General features: G+C 46.5%; 1 protein-coding gene and 1 long non-coding RNA gene across 33 annotated transcripts in view; one reads left to right on the top strand and one right to left on the bottom strand.

Annotated features, from left to right (window-relative positions):
* HUWE1 (HECT, UBA and WWE domain containing E3 ubiquitin protein ligase 1) overlaps positions 1-12,505 on the top strand; it is a 161,850-nt gene extending 149,345 nt beyond the window's left edge. For all 32 annotated transcript variants that reach the window (XM_078364000.1, XM_078363993.1, XM_078364009.1 and 29 more), the window contains 11 exons: positions 1,222-1,318; positions 4,331-4,486; positions 5,675-5,920; positions 6,325-6,442; positions 7,020-7,160; positions 8,012-8,299; positions 8,425-8,530; positions 9,482-9,599; positions 10,643-10,824; positions 11,133-11,323; positions 11,890-12,505. In XM_078364000.1, coding sequence (XP_078220126.1) covers positions 1,222-1,318; positions 4,331-4,486; positions 5,675-5,920; positions 6,325-6,442; positions 7,020-7,160; positions 8,012-8,299; positions 8,425-8,530; positions 9,482-9,599; positions 10,643-10,824; positions 11,133-11,323; positions 11,890-11,992 — 1,746 coding nt within the window. In that variant the 3' untranslated portion in view covers positions 11,993-12,505. The remainder of the gene's footprint in view (positions 1-1,221; positions 1,319-4,330; positions 4,487-5,674; positions 5,921-6,324; positions 6,443-7,019; positions 7,161-8,011; positions 8,300-8,424; positions 8,531-9,481; positions 9,600-10,642; positions 10,825-11,132; positions 11,324-11,889) is intronic.
* A 500-nt stretch (positions 12,506-13,005) lies between these two features.
* LOC108589789 (uncharacterized) overlaps positions 13,006-20,678 on the bottom strand; it is a 58,324-nt gene continuing 50,651 nt past the window's right edge. The window contains exons 3-4 of the long non-coding RNA XR_013531745.1: positions 18,326-18,447; positions 13,006-13,129 (exon numbers count right to left, since the gene is read on the bottom strand). This is a non-coding gene — a long non-coding RNA (uncharacterized LOC108589789). The remainder of the gene's footprint in view (positions 13,130-18,325; positions 18,448-20,678) is intronic.

Genomic DNA, 20,678 nt, shown 5'->3' with positions numbered 1-20,678 from the left:
CACCATGTCATCAGTGGGGTTTCATTGCCTTTACTTTGTATGCTTTTGCATTAAGTTTGCTATATGAATGCTTCTGGACAAAAGGGCTACTTTCTGTTGGTGTTTTCCTATTTGTTGATTGGTTTGTTGGTTTGGTTTGATTTAAAGCTTGTCCATCATACCCCACTCCCAGCTATCCAGTCAACAGTGGCGCTTTTGCAAACTGCCTGATGCTAAGTGTTGTCTGGGTTCTGAGGGGATATGGGATGAAGTTTTTTTCAGTTTGATGGAATAATGCAGGTACATCAGAAACATCTCAGATATCCTATCTTTGAAAGTTCCCCCAAGCTTGGTACATATCCCACACAGCCACTCTGTCTGTGGCTGCTCCCTCCATCCTGCTCGCTGCCTTTATTCTCTATAATCCCTTGGCACCTAGGCACTCAGGCACTTTTAGGAGGAAACCTTCAGGTATTTAAGTAGCCAGCTCAGTGTTGGGGTCCCAGCACAGAGTGGCTCCAGTAAAAGCCTGGCATCACATGTGTATGCTGTGGCACTCCCTCATTGTTTTTCTGTCCTTGCAACATGTAAGTTACCTTTCCAAGATCCAAGACAGGTATCCTAAGACGTGATATTTCTTTGCATATAATTACTATTATATAGTATGGTTTTATTGAATAGGCAGAGAAAAGCCTTGAACTTAGGGGCAGTGACTCCAGGAAGGTAGAAAGGGAAAATAAAGCTGTTTTTCTGGAGTATTTTTTCTGCCTAGTCTCTTTCCGATTACCTGAAAAGATGTTGGGTTTTTAAATAACCCATGAGAGATTGCTCTCATTCTCCTATTATTTCCCCTTTTGTGAGCAAACAGAAACAAAGAACAAACCTACCTTCCACCTATCTGAATTGTAGACACACACACACACACAGGCACTCACACACATGAAGACTTTAAGTCTGTATACAGGAGGCTAGTTCTGACTGGTCACAGATCTGGAGTGTAGACTGTAGGAAATGTAGGCATCTAAGGAGCTATGGGGGAGAGCTTGCAAAACTTAGGGTAGAGAAAAGCAAAAGAGTTGGGAAAGGCATCCTTTTGTCCTGGATGGCTACAGTTTGCCCACCCAAGTATGGGAAACTTTTTTGCAAGCTCAGGGTATGAGAAGTAGAAGGGCCAGCCTCTAGCCTGCCTCTAAGGAAAGCAGAGTTGCACCCTTATGTGATTTTTGTCTCCCTTTTATCCAGTCGGAGTCTAGCCAGTCAGATACATCTGTCCGAAGGGAGGAATCACCCATGGATGTGGACCAGCCATCTCCCAGTGCTCAAGATACTCAATCCATTGGTCAGTACTACTTCCTGTTTCTAGTCAGACAAAAGGGAGAGCCAGTCTTTTGGAATGTCTGCTGAATACCCTGCTCCCAGCATGTATAAGCCCAGTGTTTTCCCATTTGTTCCAGTAAACACGGGTTTCTGTAAATGTTAACAGGTGTTTGAAAACCAAAACACACTGCAGTTCCTGTAATAAAGAAACTATGGTGGGCTGTTACACATTCAGACATCATGTTTTTGTGGGATAGGGGGGTGTTGTTGTTTGAGACAGAATCTTGCTCTGTTGCCCAGGCTGGAGTGCAATGGCACGATCTCGGCTCACTGCAACCGCTGCCTCCCATATTCAAGCAGTTATCCTGCCTCAGCCTTCTGAGTAGCTGGGATTACAGGCATGTGCCACCATGCCCAGCTAGTGTGGTTTTTTGGTTTTGTTTTGTTTTTGTTTTTGAGATGGAGTGTCACTCTGTCACCCAGGCTGGAGTGCAGTCGCACAATCTCAGCTCACTGCAACCTCTGCTTCCCAGGTTCAAGTGATTCTACTGCTTCAGCCTCCTGAGTAGCTAGGATTACAGGCACATGCCGCCATGCCCAGCTAATTTTTTGTATTTTAGTAGAGACAGGGTTTCACTGTGTTCCCCAGGCTGGTCTCAAACTTCTGGCCTCAGGTAATCTACCTGCCTTGGCCTCCTGGAGTGCTAGAATTACAGGCATGGGCTACTGTGCCCAGCTCAGCATGTGTTCTAAATCTTTTGTTTTGTTTTGCTTTGTTTTGTTGTTGAGGCAGGGTGTTTTTCTGTAACCCAAGCTGGGGTACAGTTACGCAGTCATAGCTCACTGCAACCTCAAACTCCTGGGCGCATGCCATCCTCCTGCCTCAGCTATCTGAGTAGCTGAGACTATAAGGTACAGGCCACCATGCCTGGCTAATTTTTTATCTTTGTAGAGATGAGGGGGTTCTCACTGTGTTGCCCAGGTTGGTCTTAAACTCCTGGCCTCAAGCAATGCTCCCACTTCAATCTCCCATGTTTTCTTTTCTTGCTTTGCTTTCTCTCTCTCTCTCTCTCTCTCAAGAGTCTCAATCTCTCTCTCTCTCTCTCTCTCTCTCTCTCTCTCTCTCTCTCTCTCTCTCTCTTTCTCTTTCTCTTTCTCTCTCTCAAGAGTCTCAATCTCTCACCCAGGCTGGAGTGCAATGGCACGACCTCAGCTCACTGCAGTCTCTGCCTCCCAGGTTCAAGCAATTCTCCTGCCTCAGCCTCCCGAGTAGCTGGTCTGACAGGTGCCTGCCACCATGTCCAGCTAAATTTTTTGTGTTTTTAGTAGAAACAGGGTTTCACCATGTTGGCCAGGCTGGTTTCGAACTCCTGACCTCAGGTGATCCACCTGCCTTAGTCTCCCATGTTTTAAATCTTGGCTTCACCATTTACTGGTTCTGGGAACTGAGGCAGACCTATTTGTTAGGTTTTCTTATTTAAAATAGGAACGTTAGCCAGGCACGGTGGCTCACACCTGTAATCCCAGCACTTTGAGAGGCCGAGGTGGGTGGATTGCTTGAGGTCAGTAGTTCAAGACCAGCCTGGCCAACATGGTGAAACCCCGTCTTTAAAAATAGATAGATATAGATATAGATATAAAATTTAAAAAATAAAATAGGAATTTCAGGTGTTAGGATTAACTGAGCATATGTATAGGGCTTAGAGAAGCACACATGAATGCCATTGTTATCAGCATTTCTCAAAGTCAGTCATACATAGAATACTTTTTGGCACCCTCTTAACACATTCCCATGGAATAGTATTCTTATAGGACAACCATTGCTGAAATGCTGTATTAAGTCATTTACTTTTCATCAGAATTTGGGAAGATAGATGTTGTTCCCCTGTTCTGTATTCACCTTCTTTTTCGTTAAGCACATATGATTTGCAAGTACCAGAGCCAGTATTCAAACCTAAGGCTATCAGAACCTTGAAGAATAGTCAGGATCTGGGTAAAGAATGAAAAGCAAAGGTCAGGAAAAAACCTAAGCACAACAGGTGTATGGGGGTCAGGGGTTGATGAGAAAACAGTCAGTTCTTCCCCACCCAGAAGATGGGGCTGGGTCTTGCTGCTTAACTACTGAGTAGAGTTTAGAATAAGCCTCCAGTGAGTATGAGGAAAAGTACCAGCCATGGTATTCCATCTGTTACACCATGGTTTTAAACGGCCCCAGGACAAGATGACTAAGTTAGAAGGCATCTGTCAGCCAGGTGCAGTGGCTCACGCCTGTAATGCCAGCACTTTGGGAGGCCAAGGCAGGCAGATCACGAGGTTTAGAGTTCGAGACCAGCCTGAACAACATGGTGAAACCTGGTCTCTACTAAAGATACAAAAAAAATTAGCTAGTGGCCCGTGCCTGTAATCCCAGCTGTTCAGGAGGCTGAGGCAGAAAAATCGCTTGAACTTGGGAGGCGGAGGTTGCAGTGAGCCGAGATCCCACTGCATTCCAGCCTGGGTGTCAGAGCAAGACTGCGACTCAAAAAAAAAAAAAAAAGTCATTAGATCTAGTTTAACATCCTGATGCTGTCCTTGGAAACAAAAATGAGGAAAAGACAGCCTACTTTCCAAGGCCAGCTGTCAGAATTCAGTGAGGATAGTGTCCTAAAATGACCTGTGTAAACTGGGAGGCAACCCCACAGCTCCACTGTTGTCACATTACCCTGAGGTATTCCATAGAGTCTCTGGAAACTAGTGAGGCAGTGACTAGACTAGCACTGTCCAGATCTACAGTAGCACCTGTGGCTTTTGAGCGTTTGAGATGTGGCTAGTGTAACTGAGGAACCAGATTCATTATTTTATTAATTCTATTTAATGTAAATGTCATCCAGTACAGTCCTAGACCTTGCTTTCAGATATTGCTCAGTGAGTACCACTCAGTGGCCAATTGTCCCCTCTATTTGCTCTGCATATTATTTGGTGCGTTCAGTCTAGAAAAATCTAAGTAGAAGGGAAATTTTGAGGACCTTCTGACTCTGTTCTGTGTGCCCTCCAGCCTCCGATGGAACGCCACAGGGGGAGAAGGAAAAGGAAGAAAGGCCACCTGAGTTACCCCTGCTCAGTGAGCAGCTGAGCCTGGATGAGCTGTGGGACATGCTGGGGGAGTGTCTAAAGGAACTAGAGGAATCCCATGACCAGCATGCGGTGTTAGGTGAGTTGTGGCCTAAAGGCCCAGGTCCCAACCCACTGGTCTGCTCTGGGGCCCTTCCAGCTTGTTTTTCTTCCTTCCAGGTTACTCCTCTCCTTCAGTATCTCTGTAATGAGAATTCAAAAGAGAAGCGTGTTTTCTCTGACCTCAATATTATTTAAAAAAGACTGACCTGGCCAGGCGTGGTGGCTCACGCCTATAATCCTAGCACTTTGGGAGGCCGAGGTGGGTGGATCACGAGGTCAAAGGATCGAGACCATCCTGGTCAACAAGGTGAAACCCCGTCTCTACTGAAAATACAAAAATTAGCTGGGCATGGTGGTGCGTGCCTGTAGTCCCAGCTACTCGGGAGGCTGAGGCAGGAGAATTGCTTGAACCCAGGAGGCGGAAGTTGTGGTGAGCCGAGATTGTGCCATTGCACTCCAGTCTGGGTAACAACAGCGAAACTCCATCTCAAAAAAAAAAAAAAAAAAAAAAAAACTGACCTTCTCTTAATAGCTTGTATCTTTCACTTTGTAGACAAGGGGAATCTTTATAACTGGTTACCTATCCTATTTTTCTTTGGCTTCAAGGAAGTTCCTCTGTGACTTGATTTTACCATATTTCCCTGCAAGTTCTCATTGTTTCTTTTTTTTGAGACAGAGTTTTGCTCTTCTTGCCCAGGCTGCAGTGCAATGGCACGATCTCAGCTCACTGCAACCTCCACTTCCCAAGTTAAAACAATTTTCCTGCCTCAGCCTCCCAAGTAGCTGGGATTACAGGCACGTGCCACCACGCCCAGCTACTTTTGTATTTTTCGTAGAGACGAGGTTCACCATGTATTTCAGGCTGTTCTCAAACTCCTGACCTCGGGTGATCCACCTGCCTCGGACTCCCAAAGTGCTGGGATTACAGGCGTGAACCACCACGCCTGGCCTTTTTTTTTTTTTCTTTTTCCTTTTTTTTTTTTTTTTTTTTAATCAGAAATGAGGTCTCTCTCACATGGCCCAGGCTGACCTTAAACTCCTGGGCTTAAGCAGTCCTCCCACCTCAGCCTCCTAAAGTGCTGGGATCATAGGCATGAGTTACCACACCTAGCCTAGTTTTTATTATTTCTTCTTCCATATTTATAATTTGTTCATGAGGGCAAAGAGATTTACATGTTGAAGTTTGCAAAGTAAAATGTTTCTTCCCCATCATTCCTACCTCTAGTGCTACAGCCTGCTGTCGAGGCCTTCTTTCTGGTCCATGCCACAGAGCGGGAGAGCAAGCCGCCTGTCCGAGACACCCGAGAGAGCCAGCTGGCACACATCAAGGACGAGCCTCCTCCGCTCTCCCCTGCCCCCTTAACCCCAGCCACGCCTTCCTCCCTTGACCCATTCTTCTCCCGGGAGCCCTCATCTATGCACATCTCCTCAAGCCTGCCCCCTGACACACAGAAGTTCCTTCGCTTTGCAGGTATAAGGAACTTTTAGGCTGCCAGTCATAGTAGGCTTCATTTTAAACAGGATTGTTTCATATAGTTAATCCTTAGCTGATTCCAGAGAGAGAGAGAGAGAGAGAGAGAGAGAGAGAGAGAGAGTGTGTGTGTGTGTGTGTGTGTGTGTGCAGGTACACACGTCTATGCATGTAAACCCTGCATGGTTTCCCATGGCCTCAGGATAAATGCTCAGATTTAGAGTAGAAATGCTCAGATTCACGTTCACACCTCAAGGGTGGGCCCTTTGCTTTGACTAGTCCTTTTAGAGCCCTGAAATAAGGAAGCGGAAGGGGAAGGAAGAGAGAGTTGTTAGCTGGTTGGCTATCTTGCAGCTTCTGGGGCTCTTAATGTGCTTAATTCCTGCTGTCACTTCTTCCCTCAGAGACTCACCGCACTGTGTTAAACCAGATCTTACGGCAGTCCACGACCCACCTTGCTGATGGGCCTTTTGCTGTCCTGGTAGACTACATTCGTGTCCTCGACTTCGATGTCAAGCGCAAGTATGTGTCCTCGATATTGGGGTGTTGGGGAGGTGAGAACCCCTCAGATGATATCTCTCCTCCAAAGTTATCCTTGAGACCAGAAGTTTCCTTTAGTGGCAGCACTTGGAATGGTGGTGGTAGCGGGGAGGGAAGAGACAGCTGTACCATTGATGGCCATCATAACTAACTACTCCTTGGGCTTCACCCCATCTGCATTTTTCATCAGCACAACAGTCACACAATTTTTGAACCACATGATTTCTAAAGTTCCATTCCATCCTTTGGGGGTAGTACAGGAGGCACAGGTGGCCATAGTACGTGCACGGCAGAGTTCCAGGGGCATCCACAGCACTCCTGGAATCATCCCTATGCCTCTTCTCTTCCTTGTGCATGTATACATGCTTACCTGCTTGCGGTAGAAATCACATGCCACAGTCTTTGTGGGCCCTTATTCAGTGGAGGTAAGAAAAATGTGGAGTTGGTAAAAGTGTTTGGAGGATAGAAGGAGCGTCATTGTGGGTCTTCTTCCTAATCAGACAAACAAATTTGTTCTGCAACCCTTAATCCTGTCTTCCTTCCTTTTCTACCTCCCAAGATATTTCCGCCAAGAGCTAGAGCGTTTAGACGAGGGGCTCCGGAAAGAAGACATGGCTGTGCATGTCCGTCGTGACCATGTGTTTGAAGACTCATATCGTGAGCTGCATCGCAAATCCCCCGAAGAAATGAAGAATCGATTGTAAGGGCCCTGGAACGGAGAAAAGATAGGGGGTGGGAGGTGGGGCCTCCTGCACAGTAGTGATGACTTGCTCTGGCCTCAAATTTAGGGAGGTGCTGCCCTCCATAATAGAAATTCCCCATGGGAATCTGGCTTTAGATAATCTTATTGAGCTGACTCCTGTCTCCTGGGCCTGCCCTGCTGGCTGGCCCTTTAGCTAAGCTATGCAACAATTCCCAGGCAGGAAAGTCTTTGGTATTTATAAGGATATACCTACTTGCTGAGCAAATGGCACCGTGAGTTGGGGGGAATCTGCCCTTGTATGAGTGGCCCCCACCAAACTGGTAACTGCTCACTGGTGATTCTTAAGCTACCCAGAAGATTAGCAGTTTATAATACCGAGAGTAGGAGCTGATGACATGAGAGACATTGGAGTTGTTTCCTGATTCCTCCCCGTCTCTTGTGGTGTGGACTTACCACCTGTGTAATCACAAGAAGTCAAGGAGCCTCCCTAGACAGACTGTGCGCCATGTTCTTCCACCACCAAATACCTTTAGAGAATAGGGACTCTGGGCTTCTCCCTCTCTAATACCACTTTTCTCCCCTCCCCACTTCACATAAGCAAGGCCTCATTTAGTCCTCTGGTACCTTTCCTATATTAGTGTTTTCTGAAATATCTGTGAGCCTTGACTAATATTTTCGGACATCTCTGTCAGTGGTGCTTTTGTTTGGTCCCAGATCTCCACTCCACTTCTGGGCTGTCTGTTCACCTTTTCATCTGACACTACTTTACAGTCACTCACTCATACAAATGACTAGGTTTGTCCTAGGTTTTCTGCACAGCTCTTTTCTACTTCTGCTTTCTTATGCAGGTATATAGTGTTTGAAGGAGAAGAAGGGCAGGATGCTGGCGGGCTCCTGCGGGAGTGGTATATGATCATCTCTCGAGAGATGTTTAACCCTATGTATGCCTTGTTCCGTACCTCACCTGGTGATCGAGTCACCTACACCATCAATCCATCTTCCCACTGCAACCCCAACCACCTCAGCTACTTCAAGTTTGTCGGACGCATTGTGGCCAAAGCTGTCTATGACAACCGTCTCCTAGAGTGCTACTTTACTCGATCCTTTTACAAACACATCTTGGGCAAGTCCGTCAGGTGAGGATAAGGCATCGTCCTGGGACTGTCCTCAGTCCTGGGAGTCTGGTCTTTTTGTGTCCCGTCGCTGTGCTGCCCTTCCCCCCACCTGCAAACCATGACCCTGTATAATTGTGTTTTTCTAGATACACAGATATGGAGAGTGAAGATTACCACTTCTACCAGGGGCTGGTTTATCTGCTGGAAAACGATGTCTCCACGCTAGGCTATGACCTCACCTTCAGCACTGAGGTAGGTTCAGGAAATCCTAACCACAGCACATTCCAAGCAGTCTAGAAGATCCATTCTAGTTTCAGCTTAGAACTAGCACTGCATGACCTTCTCATAGTTCTGAGGAAGCATCTTGACTTCTGAAAGCTGCAGCAGGTATTGTGACATAACAAACAGTAAAACCAGAATTTGTAAGACAATCCAGGCCATTTCCAAGTTCCACCTTCATTTTTTAAAAAATGCTCCAATACAGCTGGGCGCAGTGGCTCACGCCTATAATCCCAGCACTTTGGGAGGCCGAGGCGGGTAGATCACGAGGTCAAGAGATCGAGACCATCCTGGTCAACTAGGTGAAACCCCATCTCTACTAAAAATACAAAAATTAGCTGGGCACGGTGGTGCACGCCTGTAGTCCCAGCTACTCGGGAGGCTGAGGCAGGAGAATTGCTTGAACCCAGAAGGCAGAGGTTGCGGTGAGCCGAGATAGCACCATTGCACTCCAGCCTTGGTAACAAGAGCGAAACTCCATCTCAAAAAAAAAAAAAAAATGCTCTAATACATAATTTTTCATTCCAAAAGGAAGGTCTTTGTAGAAAAATGGTACAAATGTAAGTGGGGAGAAAATGAAGGTAATTAAGGTTGCTCTTCTCCCAAATTGTTTTCCTTAAAGATTACATTCAGTTATGTATGTTAGCCATTCCCTTTTCCCTTTTACCACTGACGGTTGCCTTACTCCCTCCTGCCTTCTTTGTGGGTCTCAGGGCCAAAGAGTAATTTCCCTCTTTTCTACCCAAAGCCTTTCCCTATCAGGGGAGTTGCGAGCTATGAGTAGTGAGAAGAGTCACTGTTTTGTATGGACTTGCCTCATCTCTCTGCCCAGGACATGGCAAGGGGTTTAGGGTGTGTTCCCAGGTATCTAATCCCATCCTAGACGAAGTTTATTATGTATGATGGATGTTTTGATTGTTCTAGGTTCAAGAGTTTGGAGTTTGTGAAGTTCGTGACCTCAAACCCAACGGGGCCAACATCTTGGTCACAGAGGAGAATAAGAAGGAGTATGTACACCTGGTATGCCAGATGAGAATGACAGGTAGGGGAAATGTTCCTTAGACCTCTTGCCCAATATGAGAAGAGGTCAGACTTCATTTATTTCAAAGGCATGTTTTGTTTTCCTTCACTATGACAGAGCCACAAATGCCTTGCACAAAAGGGAAAACACTTGATCAAAAATACTTAACTTTGGCCAGGCATGGTGGTTCACGCCTGTAATCCCAGCACTTTGGCAGGCCGAGGTGGGCAGATCAGTTGAATTCAGGAGTTTCAGACCAGCATGGCCAACATGGTGAAACCGTGTCTCTACTAAAATATAAAAATTAGCTGGGTGTGATGGCACACACCTGTAGTTCCAGCTACTCGGGAGTCTGAAACGGGAGAATTGCTTAAACCCAGAGGTGGAGGTTGCAATGAGCTGAGATGCCACTGCACTCCAGCCTGGGTGACAGAGTAAGACTCTGTCTTTAAAAAAAAAAAAACTTCACTGGGCACAGTGGCTCACACTTATAATCCTAGCACTTTGGGAGGCCAAGGCAGGAGGGTAGCTTGAGCCCAGGGGTTTAGGGGTTTGAGACTAGCCTGGGCAACGTAGCAAGACCCTGTCTCTACAAAAAAAAATTTTTTTTAATTAACCAGGCGTGGTGGTGCATGCCTGTAGTCCCAGCTAACAGTGGTAGATGATGTTAAAAGGAGCCAGATTGGGGATCTCTGACCTCTTAACATTTGTGTGAGTTTAAAAGGCATGTTGCTGGGCGCGGTGGCTCATGCCTATAATCCCAGCACTTTGGGAGGCCGAGGCGGGTGGATCACAAGGTCAAGAGATAGAGACCATCCTGGTCAACAAGGTGAAACCCCATCTGTACTAAAAATACAAAAATTAGCTGGGCACGGTGGCACCCGCCTGTAGTCCCAGCTACTCGGGAGGCTGAGGCAGGAGATTTGCTTGAACCCAGAAGGCGGAGGTTGCAGTGAGCCGAGATCGTGCCATTGCACTCCAGTCTGGGTAACAACAGCGAAACTCCGTCTCAAAAAAATAAATAAATAAATAAAAGGCATGTGGCTTTTTGGTTATTTCACCAGGAGCCATCCGCAAGCAGCTGGCAGCTTTCTTAGAAGGCTTCTATGAGATCATTCCAAAGCGCCTCATTTCCATCTTCACTGAGCAGGAGTTAGAGCTGCTCATATCAGGACTGCCCACCATTGACATCGATGATCTGAAATCCAACACTGAATACCACAAATACCAGTCCAACTCTATTCAGGTGAGCTGCTGCTGGCATCCCTCCTCATGTGGTCCTTTTACCAATGCTAGTTCGTGTGATACCAAATAAACCAGTAGTACTCTTAGAGGAAGGTGCTTGTAAAAAACAGTCTACTTATATCTAACTCTTCATTCTCCTGGAGCGTATCAGACTTCTCTTGCCCATCTTATGAATAAAAGGAACTATAGCTCATCCCACAAAAGGGACTTGCCTCAGATACCAAGTCTAGCCCTGTTTTCCAAATTCCATCCCCCTACCCTGCTTCTAGGAGCTTCTACCTAACTGGCTTCATGGGTCCCTTCCTACAGATCCAGTGGTTCTGGAGAGCATTGCGTTCTTTCGACCAAGCTGACCGTGCCAAGTTCCTCCAGTTTGTCACGGGTACTTCCAAGGTACCCCTGCAAGGCTTTGCTGCCCTCGAAGGCATGAATGGCATTCAGAAGTTTCAGATCCATCGAGATGACAGGTCCACAGATCGCCTGCCTTCAGCTCACACATGGTAAAAGAAAGGGTTTGGTTCTCCTTTTCTGTACTTAGATTGAGCTTGCATACTTGATGTTTTTAGGACCCTACCCAAGACTGGGAACGCAAATGTGGCTGAGTCCTGGACCTTGGGTAACTCACAATTTGGTGTTTCTATGGAGGTGATGTCTGAGATGAGAAGGGCTAGAGAGACACTGGCAGGTGAACAGCACAAGAGAGCGCGGTGCAGTCCAGGGCCCACTGCGCCTGGAACAAGGAGGAGTTGCAGGGAGCAGAGGTCTAAAGAGCTCAGCAGAGGTCCAGTTACCAGTGACTCTGAAAACCTCCTTCAAGCTTTCACTTTAGCCTGTGAGCGAGTGAGGCCAGGGTGTTGAAGGAAGAGTGACAGGCTCAGATTTTTTTGTTTTGGTACGTGATGGCCAGTTTGGGAGCCAGATAAAGGAGGGCAGATTGGGCTTGAGACAAGATTGGCAGGGAGTCGGCTCCTTCAGGGAGGTGAGGGGAGGGGCTGGTGGGCACCATAGAAACACAGGGATTTGGTCTCTGTCATCCCTCACCACAAACTGATCTTTCTTTCCATAGTTTTAATCAACTGGATCTGCCTGCCTATGAGAGCTTTGAGAAGCTCCGTCACATGCTACTGTTGGCCATCCAGGAGTGCTCTGAAGGCTTTGGGCTGGCCTAATAAGGCCCTGCCCACCTCTGTGGGGTTTTTCTACCATTGTTGGACCTGGGGAGGGGGGAGTTTAAAAAAAGAACCAGAAAGGAATTGTCGAAAACCAATAAATGAAATCCACCAACTCACCATGTGTGTGTCCCAGCTGCCCCATCTTCCCCAGCGCATACCTGTTCCTCTTCTCATTCTCTCCCCACCGCCTGTCCTCACCTCCTCTCCCCTTTCCATGCCGTCCATGATCCCCACTCCATGTGTTAAAAAGGCAGTAGCCTTTGCAGGGACCTGTCTGTCCCAACTGTTTGAACAGTGTGCTCCTCAGATTCTGTGTTCAGAAGGATTTGCTGCATTGAGACTTGAAACCTTTGGATAGGGGAAAAAATTATATATATATATATTTTTTTGTTCTGTTTGCATTTCTTAATTTGTGCTTGGAATGTGTTGATGTGCACAGCTAATGATTCAATGCGAGACAAGATTGGCGTCTGTGTTGTGGAGGTTTCAAATAAAGAGCACTCTTCATAACTCAGTTTTCACAATGGAGTTTTTTTCGAACTTAAAAAAAAAACTCTTAAGCACATGTTAGGCATCTGGAGAAAAGATCCAAATGGTTTCTCCAGGAAACCATCCCTGCCGGACCCGCTTGCCCACCTGCCTCCACCACTGGTGCACCTTCCTCCTTCAGAGTCAGTTTCTGCAGTCAGGAGAGTTTGGCAGTCACCAGGAATTGGGGGTGGGAGGTATCTTTTTTAGAACGGGAGCTGCACTTGGGGACGGTGATGGTGTTAGAGGCTGCACACAGGACAAAGCATCACCTTGCCCAAGGGGAACAAACTGCAGCAGGTTGTACAAAACATTCAGAGAGCTCACTTGACCCAACTGAAGGTTTTACTTGGTGAGCCTTTCTAGTAGTCTTAAGTCTGGGGCTCAGTTTCAGATTTTTATTTCGTTAATGTTTGTTTATTTCTAACATTTTAATAAGCAAGTAATTTGACTAGCTCACCAGGAGACCATACTTTTTGTCTATTTTTGTTGTCATTCCCTCTTGTCATCTGTCTGCCAGTCTGTTCACAGATCACCTTGTAGTCGCTTATGGTTTTTACTCCATCCAGTGCTTAAAGCTGATCTAAGGACTTCAATGGTTTCAGCCTTCAAAGAAAAAAATAATTTAATAAAAGTTTAGTTAGAAAAAATAACCCCAAGTGGTGCTTGCTTTGTGTGGTTTTTCTCATTCCCTGAAGCGCTACCTCTGAACCTGATTTCCCCTTGACCTTGTCCCAAAGTGTGGGTCTAGGAAAGCAAGGGTGTCTTTAACCTGATCCCCTGGTCCTGGAGCCAAGGCTGCTAGCCATTTCCCCCTTCACAGCGTTCCCACTCTTCTGTGCCTGTCCCTGCTTTAGCGACTGAGAAAGCAGAGGAATTTCCCCATCCCTGTTACTGAGCTGCTAGTAGAAGGGTGAAGACAATGATTAGTTCTGTGACAGATGAAGAAAGGGGTCACCACGCACAAAGCTGAAGTGCCTGACCTAGCCTGGAGAGTCAGGGAAAGCTTTCCATCGTCAGTGCACTTGGATTGGAGCCTAAAGCTGTGTAGGAGTTGAGGTTATGAAGGAAGGGGTCATAGAATTCCGGGCAGCAGGAGTTTCGTTGCTGAGAGTCCAGTGGGATACAAGATAGACCAGGTGGCTCACACCTGCAGTCTCAGCACTTCGGTAGAGGCCTAGGTGGGTGGATCATCTGAGGTCAGGTGTTTTGAGACCAGCCTGGCCAAAATGGCAAATCCCTGTCTCTACTGAAAATACAAAAATTAGCCAGGCATGATGGCAGAAGCCTGCAGTCCCAGTTCCTGGCGGTGGCTTACTCCTGTAATGTCAGCACTTTGGGAGAAGGAGGTAGGAGAATCATTTGAAGCCAGTGAGCCGAAATCGTGTCTGTACTCCAGCCTGGGCGACAGAGTGAGACTCAGTCTCAAACAAAAAAAGTGGAAGCAATAAGCAGAAAGAGTAGAATTTGTCAATAAGCAGTAAGATTAACTGGTTCTTTGAAATGAAGTTCTGGCAGGTAATTTAAATTTGAAAGTAAAGGGGGTTCCTGGGTTGGAGGTTGTGGGGGTTGGATGTGGAAGCTGGGAGTACAGATGGAATAATCCTGGGGGAAATGGAAGCAAATATTCAGTGGCATGCCTACAAAAATAGAACATGATCAAGTATGATTTGCCTCTGGGATATGTGTAGTGTGATATTCATCACCTCATTGTCAAATGAGAAACTTTTGTCCTTAGATGGCCACGCATTTGTTCACATTCAATAACCATTCCTGGCAACATTTAAAGGTATAAGATCCTACCTTAATAAGGTAGTTTCAGACCAACAGCCAATATCACACTTGAAAGTTAAGGTGGTCAATTATCACCATTAGTGCTGTTCTGCAGTTTACTATTTCAGTAAAACAGGAAACAAAAGGTGTAACTGTTGAAGAGAAACGATTTGCTGGCAAAGAATCAAGTTATGGAAGGGGACATGGTTGCTCACGCTTGTAATCCCAAGGGTTTCAGAGGCCAACATGGGAGGATTGCTTGAGCTCAGGAATTCAAAACCAGTCTGGGCGGTCTTGTTAGATAAAAATCATAGGAGGCCATTGGTTTGAAGTAACCTCCTGCCCTAGGCCCCAACAGACCAAACGAAATCAAAATGGAGTCACCTGTACTAAAGTTCCACTTCACCAAACCTAAACTAAGTTATTAGCTGACCTTCCATAAATCAGAAGAGAAAGATAACATCCAGTTTCCCTAACAGGTCAGTTTAAGTCTTCAGTCGACCTGATAATAAAGCTCCCTCTGCTTTAATCCTTACACAAAAAAGCATGCAGTTACCTGATGATAACTACAATTGACCCTTGAACAACATGGGGGATAGGGGCACTGACCATACATCTGTGCCATTGAAAATCCATGTATGACTTTGGACTCCCCAAAAATTCAAATACTAGCCAGGCGCAGTTGGCTCACACCTGTCATCCCAACACTTTGAGAGGCCAAAGTGGGAGAATCACTTGAGCCCAGGAGTTCAAGACCAGCCTGGGTAATACAGTGAGACCATGTCTTTACAGAAAATACAATTAAAAAAAAAACTGGCCAGGTTCAGTGGCTCACGCCTGTAATCCCAGCACTTTGGGAAGCCGAGGCAGGTGGATCACCTGAGGTCGGGAATTTGAGAACAGCCTGACCAACACGGAGAAACCCCGTCTCTACTAAAAATACAAAAAATTAGCCAGGCGTGGTGGTGCATGCCTGTAATTCCAGCTACTTGGGAGGCTGAGGCAGGAGAATCACTTCAACCTAAGAGGTGCAGGTTGCAGTGAGCCAAGATCATGCCATTGCACTCCAGCCTGGGCAACAAGAGCAAAACTCTGTCTTTAAAAAAAAAGTCTCATCTGAGACAAAAAAAGTCCCTTTCACTTATGAGCCTGTAAAATCAAAAGTTATTTTCAAGATACAATGGGGGTATAGGCATTGGGTAAGTGTTCCCATTTCAAGTGGAAGAAATTGGCCAAAACAAAGGGGCTACAGGTTTCACAGAAGTCTGAAATCCAAATGATCTCCTTTGACTCCATGTCTCACATCCAGGCAACACTGATGCAAGGGGTGGGCTCCCAAGGCTTTGGGCAGCTCCTCCCCTGTCGCTTTGCAAGGTACAGCCCCCATGGCTGCTTTCACAGGCTGGCATTGAGTGTCTGTAGCTTTGCCGGGTGCACAGGGCAAGCTGTCCATGGATCTACCATTCTGGGGTCTAGAGGACAATGGCCTTCTCACAGCTTCACTAGGCAGTGTCCCAGTGTGGGGGGCTCCACATGGGGGCTCCAACCCCACATTTCCCCTCTCCATTGCCCTAGTAGAGGTTCTCCATGAGGGCTCTGCCCCCTGAGCAAACTTCTGCTTGGACATCCAGGTGTCTCCATACATCCTCTGAAATCTAGGTGGAGGTTCTGAAACTCAACTCCTTTTTTTTTTTTAAAAGCCAGTCAAATTTAGCAGTGGGGGGTTGTATGCCAACTTTAGTGACATTAATGTTAATAAGTTCTGATAACCCACTACCGTCAGACCAGCCCTTTTTTTTTTGAGATGGAGTCTCGCTGTCACCCAGGCTGGAGTGCAATGGTGCGATCTCAGCTCGTTGCAATCTCCACCCCCAGGGTTCAAGCAATTCTCATGCCTCAGCCTCCAGAGTAGCTGGGATTATAGGTGAATGCCATCATGCCTGGCTAATTTTTTTGTATTTTTAATAGAGACAGGGTTTCACCATGTTGGTCAGACTGGTCTTAAACTCCTGACCTCACCCTCCCAAAGTGCTGGGATCACAGGCATGAACCACCATGCCCCGCCTCGAACCTCAACTCTTGTCTTCTGTACACCTGTAGGCCTGACCCCACATGGAAGCTGCCAAGTCTTGGGGCTTGCACCCTCTGAAGCAAAGGTCGGGGCAGTACCTTGGCCCGTTTTAGCCACAGTGGAGCTGGAGAGGCTGGGACACAGGGCACCAAGTACTGAGGCTGCACAGAGCATCAGGGCCCTGGGGCCCACAAAACCATTTTTCCCTAAAAGGCCTGTGGGCCTGTGATGGGAAGGGCTGTTGTGAAGACATGCCCCGGAGATATTTTCCCCATTGTCTTGGTGATTAACATTGGGCTCCTCTTCACTTTTGCAAATTTCTTTTTTTTTTTTTTTTTTTTGAGATGGAGTCTTGCTCTGTCACCCAGGCTGGAGTGCCGTGGTGCAATCTCGGCTCACTGCAACCTCTGCCTCCTGGGTTCAAGCAATTCTCTGGCCTCAGCCTCCCAAGTAGCTGGGACTACAGGCGGGAGCCACCACACCCAGCTAATTTTTTGCATTTTTAGTAGAGGCAGAGTTTCATCGTGTTAGCCAGGATGGTCTTGATCTCCTGACCTTGTGATCCACCTGCCTCAACCTCCCAAAGTGTTGGAATTACAGGCGTGAGCCACCGCGCCTGGCCTCACTTTTGCAAATTTCTGCAACCAGTTTGAATTTCTCCCCAGAAAATGGGTTTTTCTTTTTTACCTCATGGTCAGGCTGCAAATTTTCCAAACTGATATGCTCTGTTTCCCTTTTAAATAAAAAAGTTTCAGTTTCAGATAATCTCTTTGTGAACTCATATGACTGAACAGGTTCAGAATCAACCAGGTCACCTCTTGAATGCTTTGCTTCTTAGAAATTTCTTCCACCATACCCTAAATCATCTCTCTTGAGTTCAATGTTCCACAGATCTCTAGGGCAGAGGCAAAATGCCACCAGTCTCTGCTAAAGCATAGCAAGAGTGACCTTTGTTCCAGTGCCCAATAAGTTCATCATCTCCATCTGAGACCACCTCAGCCTGGATGGACTCCATTGTCCATATCACTATCAGCATTTTGGTCAAAACCATTCAACAAGTCTCTAGGAAGTTCCAAACTTGGCCAGGCAGGCGCGGTGGCTCACGACTGTAATCCCAGCACTTTGGGAGGCCAAGGTGGGTGGGTCACAAGGTCAGAAGTGCAAGACCAGCTGGCCAACATGGTGAAACCCTGTCTGTACTAAAAATACAAATATTAGCCAACCGTGGTAGTGGGCGCCTGTAATCCCAGCTACCTGGGAGGCTGAGGCAGGAGAATTGCTTAAACCTGGGAGTCGGAGGTTGCAGTGAGCTGAGATCTCACCACTGCATTCCAGTCTAGGTGACAAAGCAGGACTCCAGCACAAAAAAAAAGAAAGGAAGTTCCAAATTTTCCCACATCTTCTTGTCTTTTTCTGAGCCCTCCAAACTGTTCCAACCACCTCTGCCTGTTACCCACTTCCAAAGTCACTTCCACATTTTCAGATTATCTTTATAGCAGTGCCTGACTCTGCCAGAACCAATTGTCTGTATTAGTCCATTTCACACTGTTATAAAGAGCTGCCTGAGATTGGGTGATTTATAAAGGAAAAAGGTTTAATTGATTCGCAGTTCCGCATGGCTTGGGAGGCCTCAGGAAACTTACAATTATGGCAGAAGGTGAAGGGGAAGCAGGCACAGTCTTCACAAGGTGGTAGGAGAGAGAGTAAGAGAGAGGAGAGCTCAGAGGAAACTACCACTTTTAAACCATCAGATCTTGTGAGAACTCCCTCATTATCACGAGAATAGCATGGGGGAAACCACCCCCATGATCCAACCACCACGCACCAGGTCCCTCTCTTGACACAGTCAGTTCACCCATTTAGTATGTTATATGTAACATACACTGTATTCATACAATAAAGTAAGCTAAAGAAAATAAAACATTATGAAAATCATAAGGAAGAGAAAAGATATTTACTGTTCATTAAGTGGAAGTGGACCATCATAAAGGTCTTCATCCTCAATCTTTGTCGTTGAGTAGGCTGAAGAGGAAGAGGAGGGATTGATCTTGCTGTCTCAGGGATGGCAGAGGCAGAAGAGCTGGAGAAGGTGAACAAGGCAAAAGAGGCAGGCACACTGGTGTAATTATGGAAATACATTGTAATTTCTGTCTGACTTTTGCTTTTTCATGCCTCTAAAAATGTTTCTATATGGTACCAATCTTTTTTTTTTTTTTGAGATGGAGTTTCGCTCTTGTTACCCAGACAGGAGTGCAATGGTGCGATCACGGCTCACCGCAGCCTCCGCCTTCTGGGTTTAAGCAATTCTGCCTCAGCCTCCCGAGTAGCTGGGACTACAGGCACGCGCCACCATGCCCAGCTAATTTTTGTATTTTTAGTAGAGACGGGGTTTCACCATATTGACCAGGATGGTCTCAATCTCTTGACCTCGTGATCCACCCGCCTTGGCCTCCCAAAGTGCTGGGATTATAGGCGTGAGCCACCGCGCCCAGCCGGATGTTGCTGTTTTTTTAAGACAAAGTCTCAATCTGTTGCCCAGGCTGGAGTGCAGTGGTGCAATATCGGCTCACTGCAACCTCCACCTCCCAGGTTCAAGTAATTCTCCTGCCTCAGCCTCCTCAAGTAGCTGGGATTACAGGCACGTGCCGCCATGCTCAGCTAATTTTTGTATATTTTTAGTAAAGACAAGGTTTCACCAGTTGGCCAGGCTGGTCTTGAACTCCCAACCTCAAATGATCCGCCCGCCTCGGCCTCCCAAAATGCTGGGATTACAAGCATGAGCCACCACGCCCAGCTTGTTTGTTTGTTTGTTTTTTGTCACAAATCTCCAAAAACTTTTACTATATATTTTTTGGAAAAGGTCTGCATATAAGTGGACCCACACAGTTCAAATCTATGTTGTTCAAGAGTCAGCTTAAATCAGTTATCTTTCTGTTGTTTTGTCTCCCTGTCTCCCCTTTACAAAACAGTAGCTTTGAAAAGACTAGGCTGGATGTGGTGACTCATGCGTGTAATCCCAACAGTTTAAGAGGCCGAGGTGGGCAGATCACTAGGTCAAGAGATCAAGACCATCTTGGCCAACATGGTGAAATCCCGTCTCTACTAAAAATAAAAATTAGCCAGGCGTGGTGGCACGTGCCTGCAGTCCCAGCTACTCAGGAGGCTGAGGCAGGAGAATCGCTTGAACCTGGGAGGCGGAGGTTGCAGTGAGCCGAGGTCATTCCACTGCACTCCAGCCTGGCGACAGAGTGACACTCCATCTCAAAAAGAAAAGACTAATGCGCTCTTTATTCTTTGCTTCCACTTTCTTCAGCCTCTCTCTGTCTATGAAGCCAACCTCTTCAACTTAGCTCACTGGAATACTTACTCAATTTTATGCAGTGATATGTGGCCTGGTTCTAGAATCGTGAATAAAGACAACTGAAATATTTAAACTACATGTGTTGTAATTTGTCATCTGACTCTTATATTACAGATGAGGAAAGCATTTTTCTTTTTCACAAAAGCATTTTTAACCACGGACAAAAAAAAGAAGTATTAACTGATTGTAGGGACCAAGAGAAAACTTCTCCTTCACTCTCTGAAGATTCACTGAAAATCAACTGGCAAAAGGTAGTTTAATAGAAGAAAAGGCATACAAAATGTATTAATGTGAACACGTGCATGAGTGATATAATTTGATTCTGAGTTCCCACCCAAAAGTCATGTCAAATTGTAATTCCCACAAGTCAGGGGAGGGGCCTGGTGGGAGGTGATTGGATCATGGGGGCAGATTTCCCCCTTGCCAGTGAGTAAGTTCTCACAAGATCTGATGGTTTAAAAGTATGGCACTCCCCCTTTTCCCTCTCTCTCTCTCCTGCTTCAGCATGGTAAGGAGTGCTTGCTTCCCCTCCACCTTCCACCATCATCGTAAGTTTCCTGAGGCCTCCCCGGCCATGTAGCACTGAGAGTCAATTAAACCTCTTTCCTGCCAGGTGAAGTTGCTCATGCCAGTAATTCCAGCACTCTGAAAAGCCAAGGAAGGCAGATCGCCTGAGGTCAGGAGTTCAAGACCAGCCTGGCCAACATGGTAAAACCCCATCTCTACTAAATTACAAAATTTAGCCAGGCGTGATGGCAGGTGCCTATAATCCCAGCCACTTAGGAGGCTGAGGCAGGAGACGCGCCTGAACCTGGGAGGCTGAGGTTGTAGTGAGCTGAGATTACGCCATTGCATTCCAGCCTGGGTGACAAGAGTGGGACTTTGTCTCAAAAAAAAACAAAACAAAACTTTTCTTTATAATTACCCAGTCTCCGGTCGTTTTTTATAGC

This window comes from Callithrix jacchus, chromosome X (genome assembly GCF_049354715.1).
Source record: "Callithrix jacchus isolate 240 chromosome X, calJac240_pri, whole genome shotgun sequence".
Taxonomy (NCBI): Eukaryota; Metazoa; Chordata; class Mammalia; order Primates; family Cebidae; genus Callithrix; species Callithrix jacchus.
This window is presented reverse-complemented; position numbering and strand designations above follow the sequence as displayed.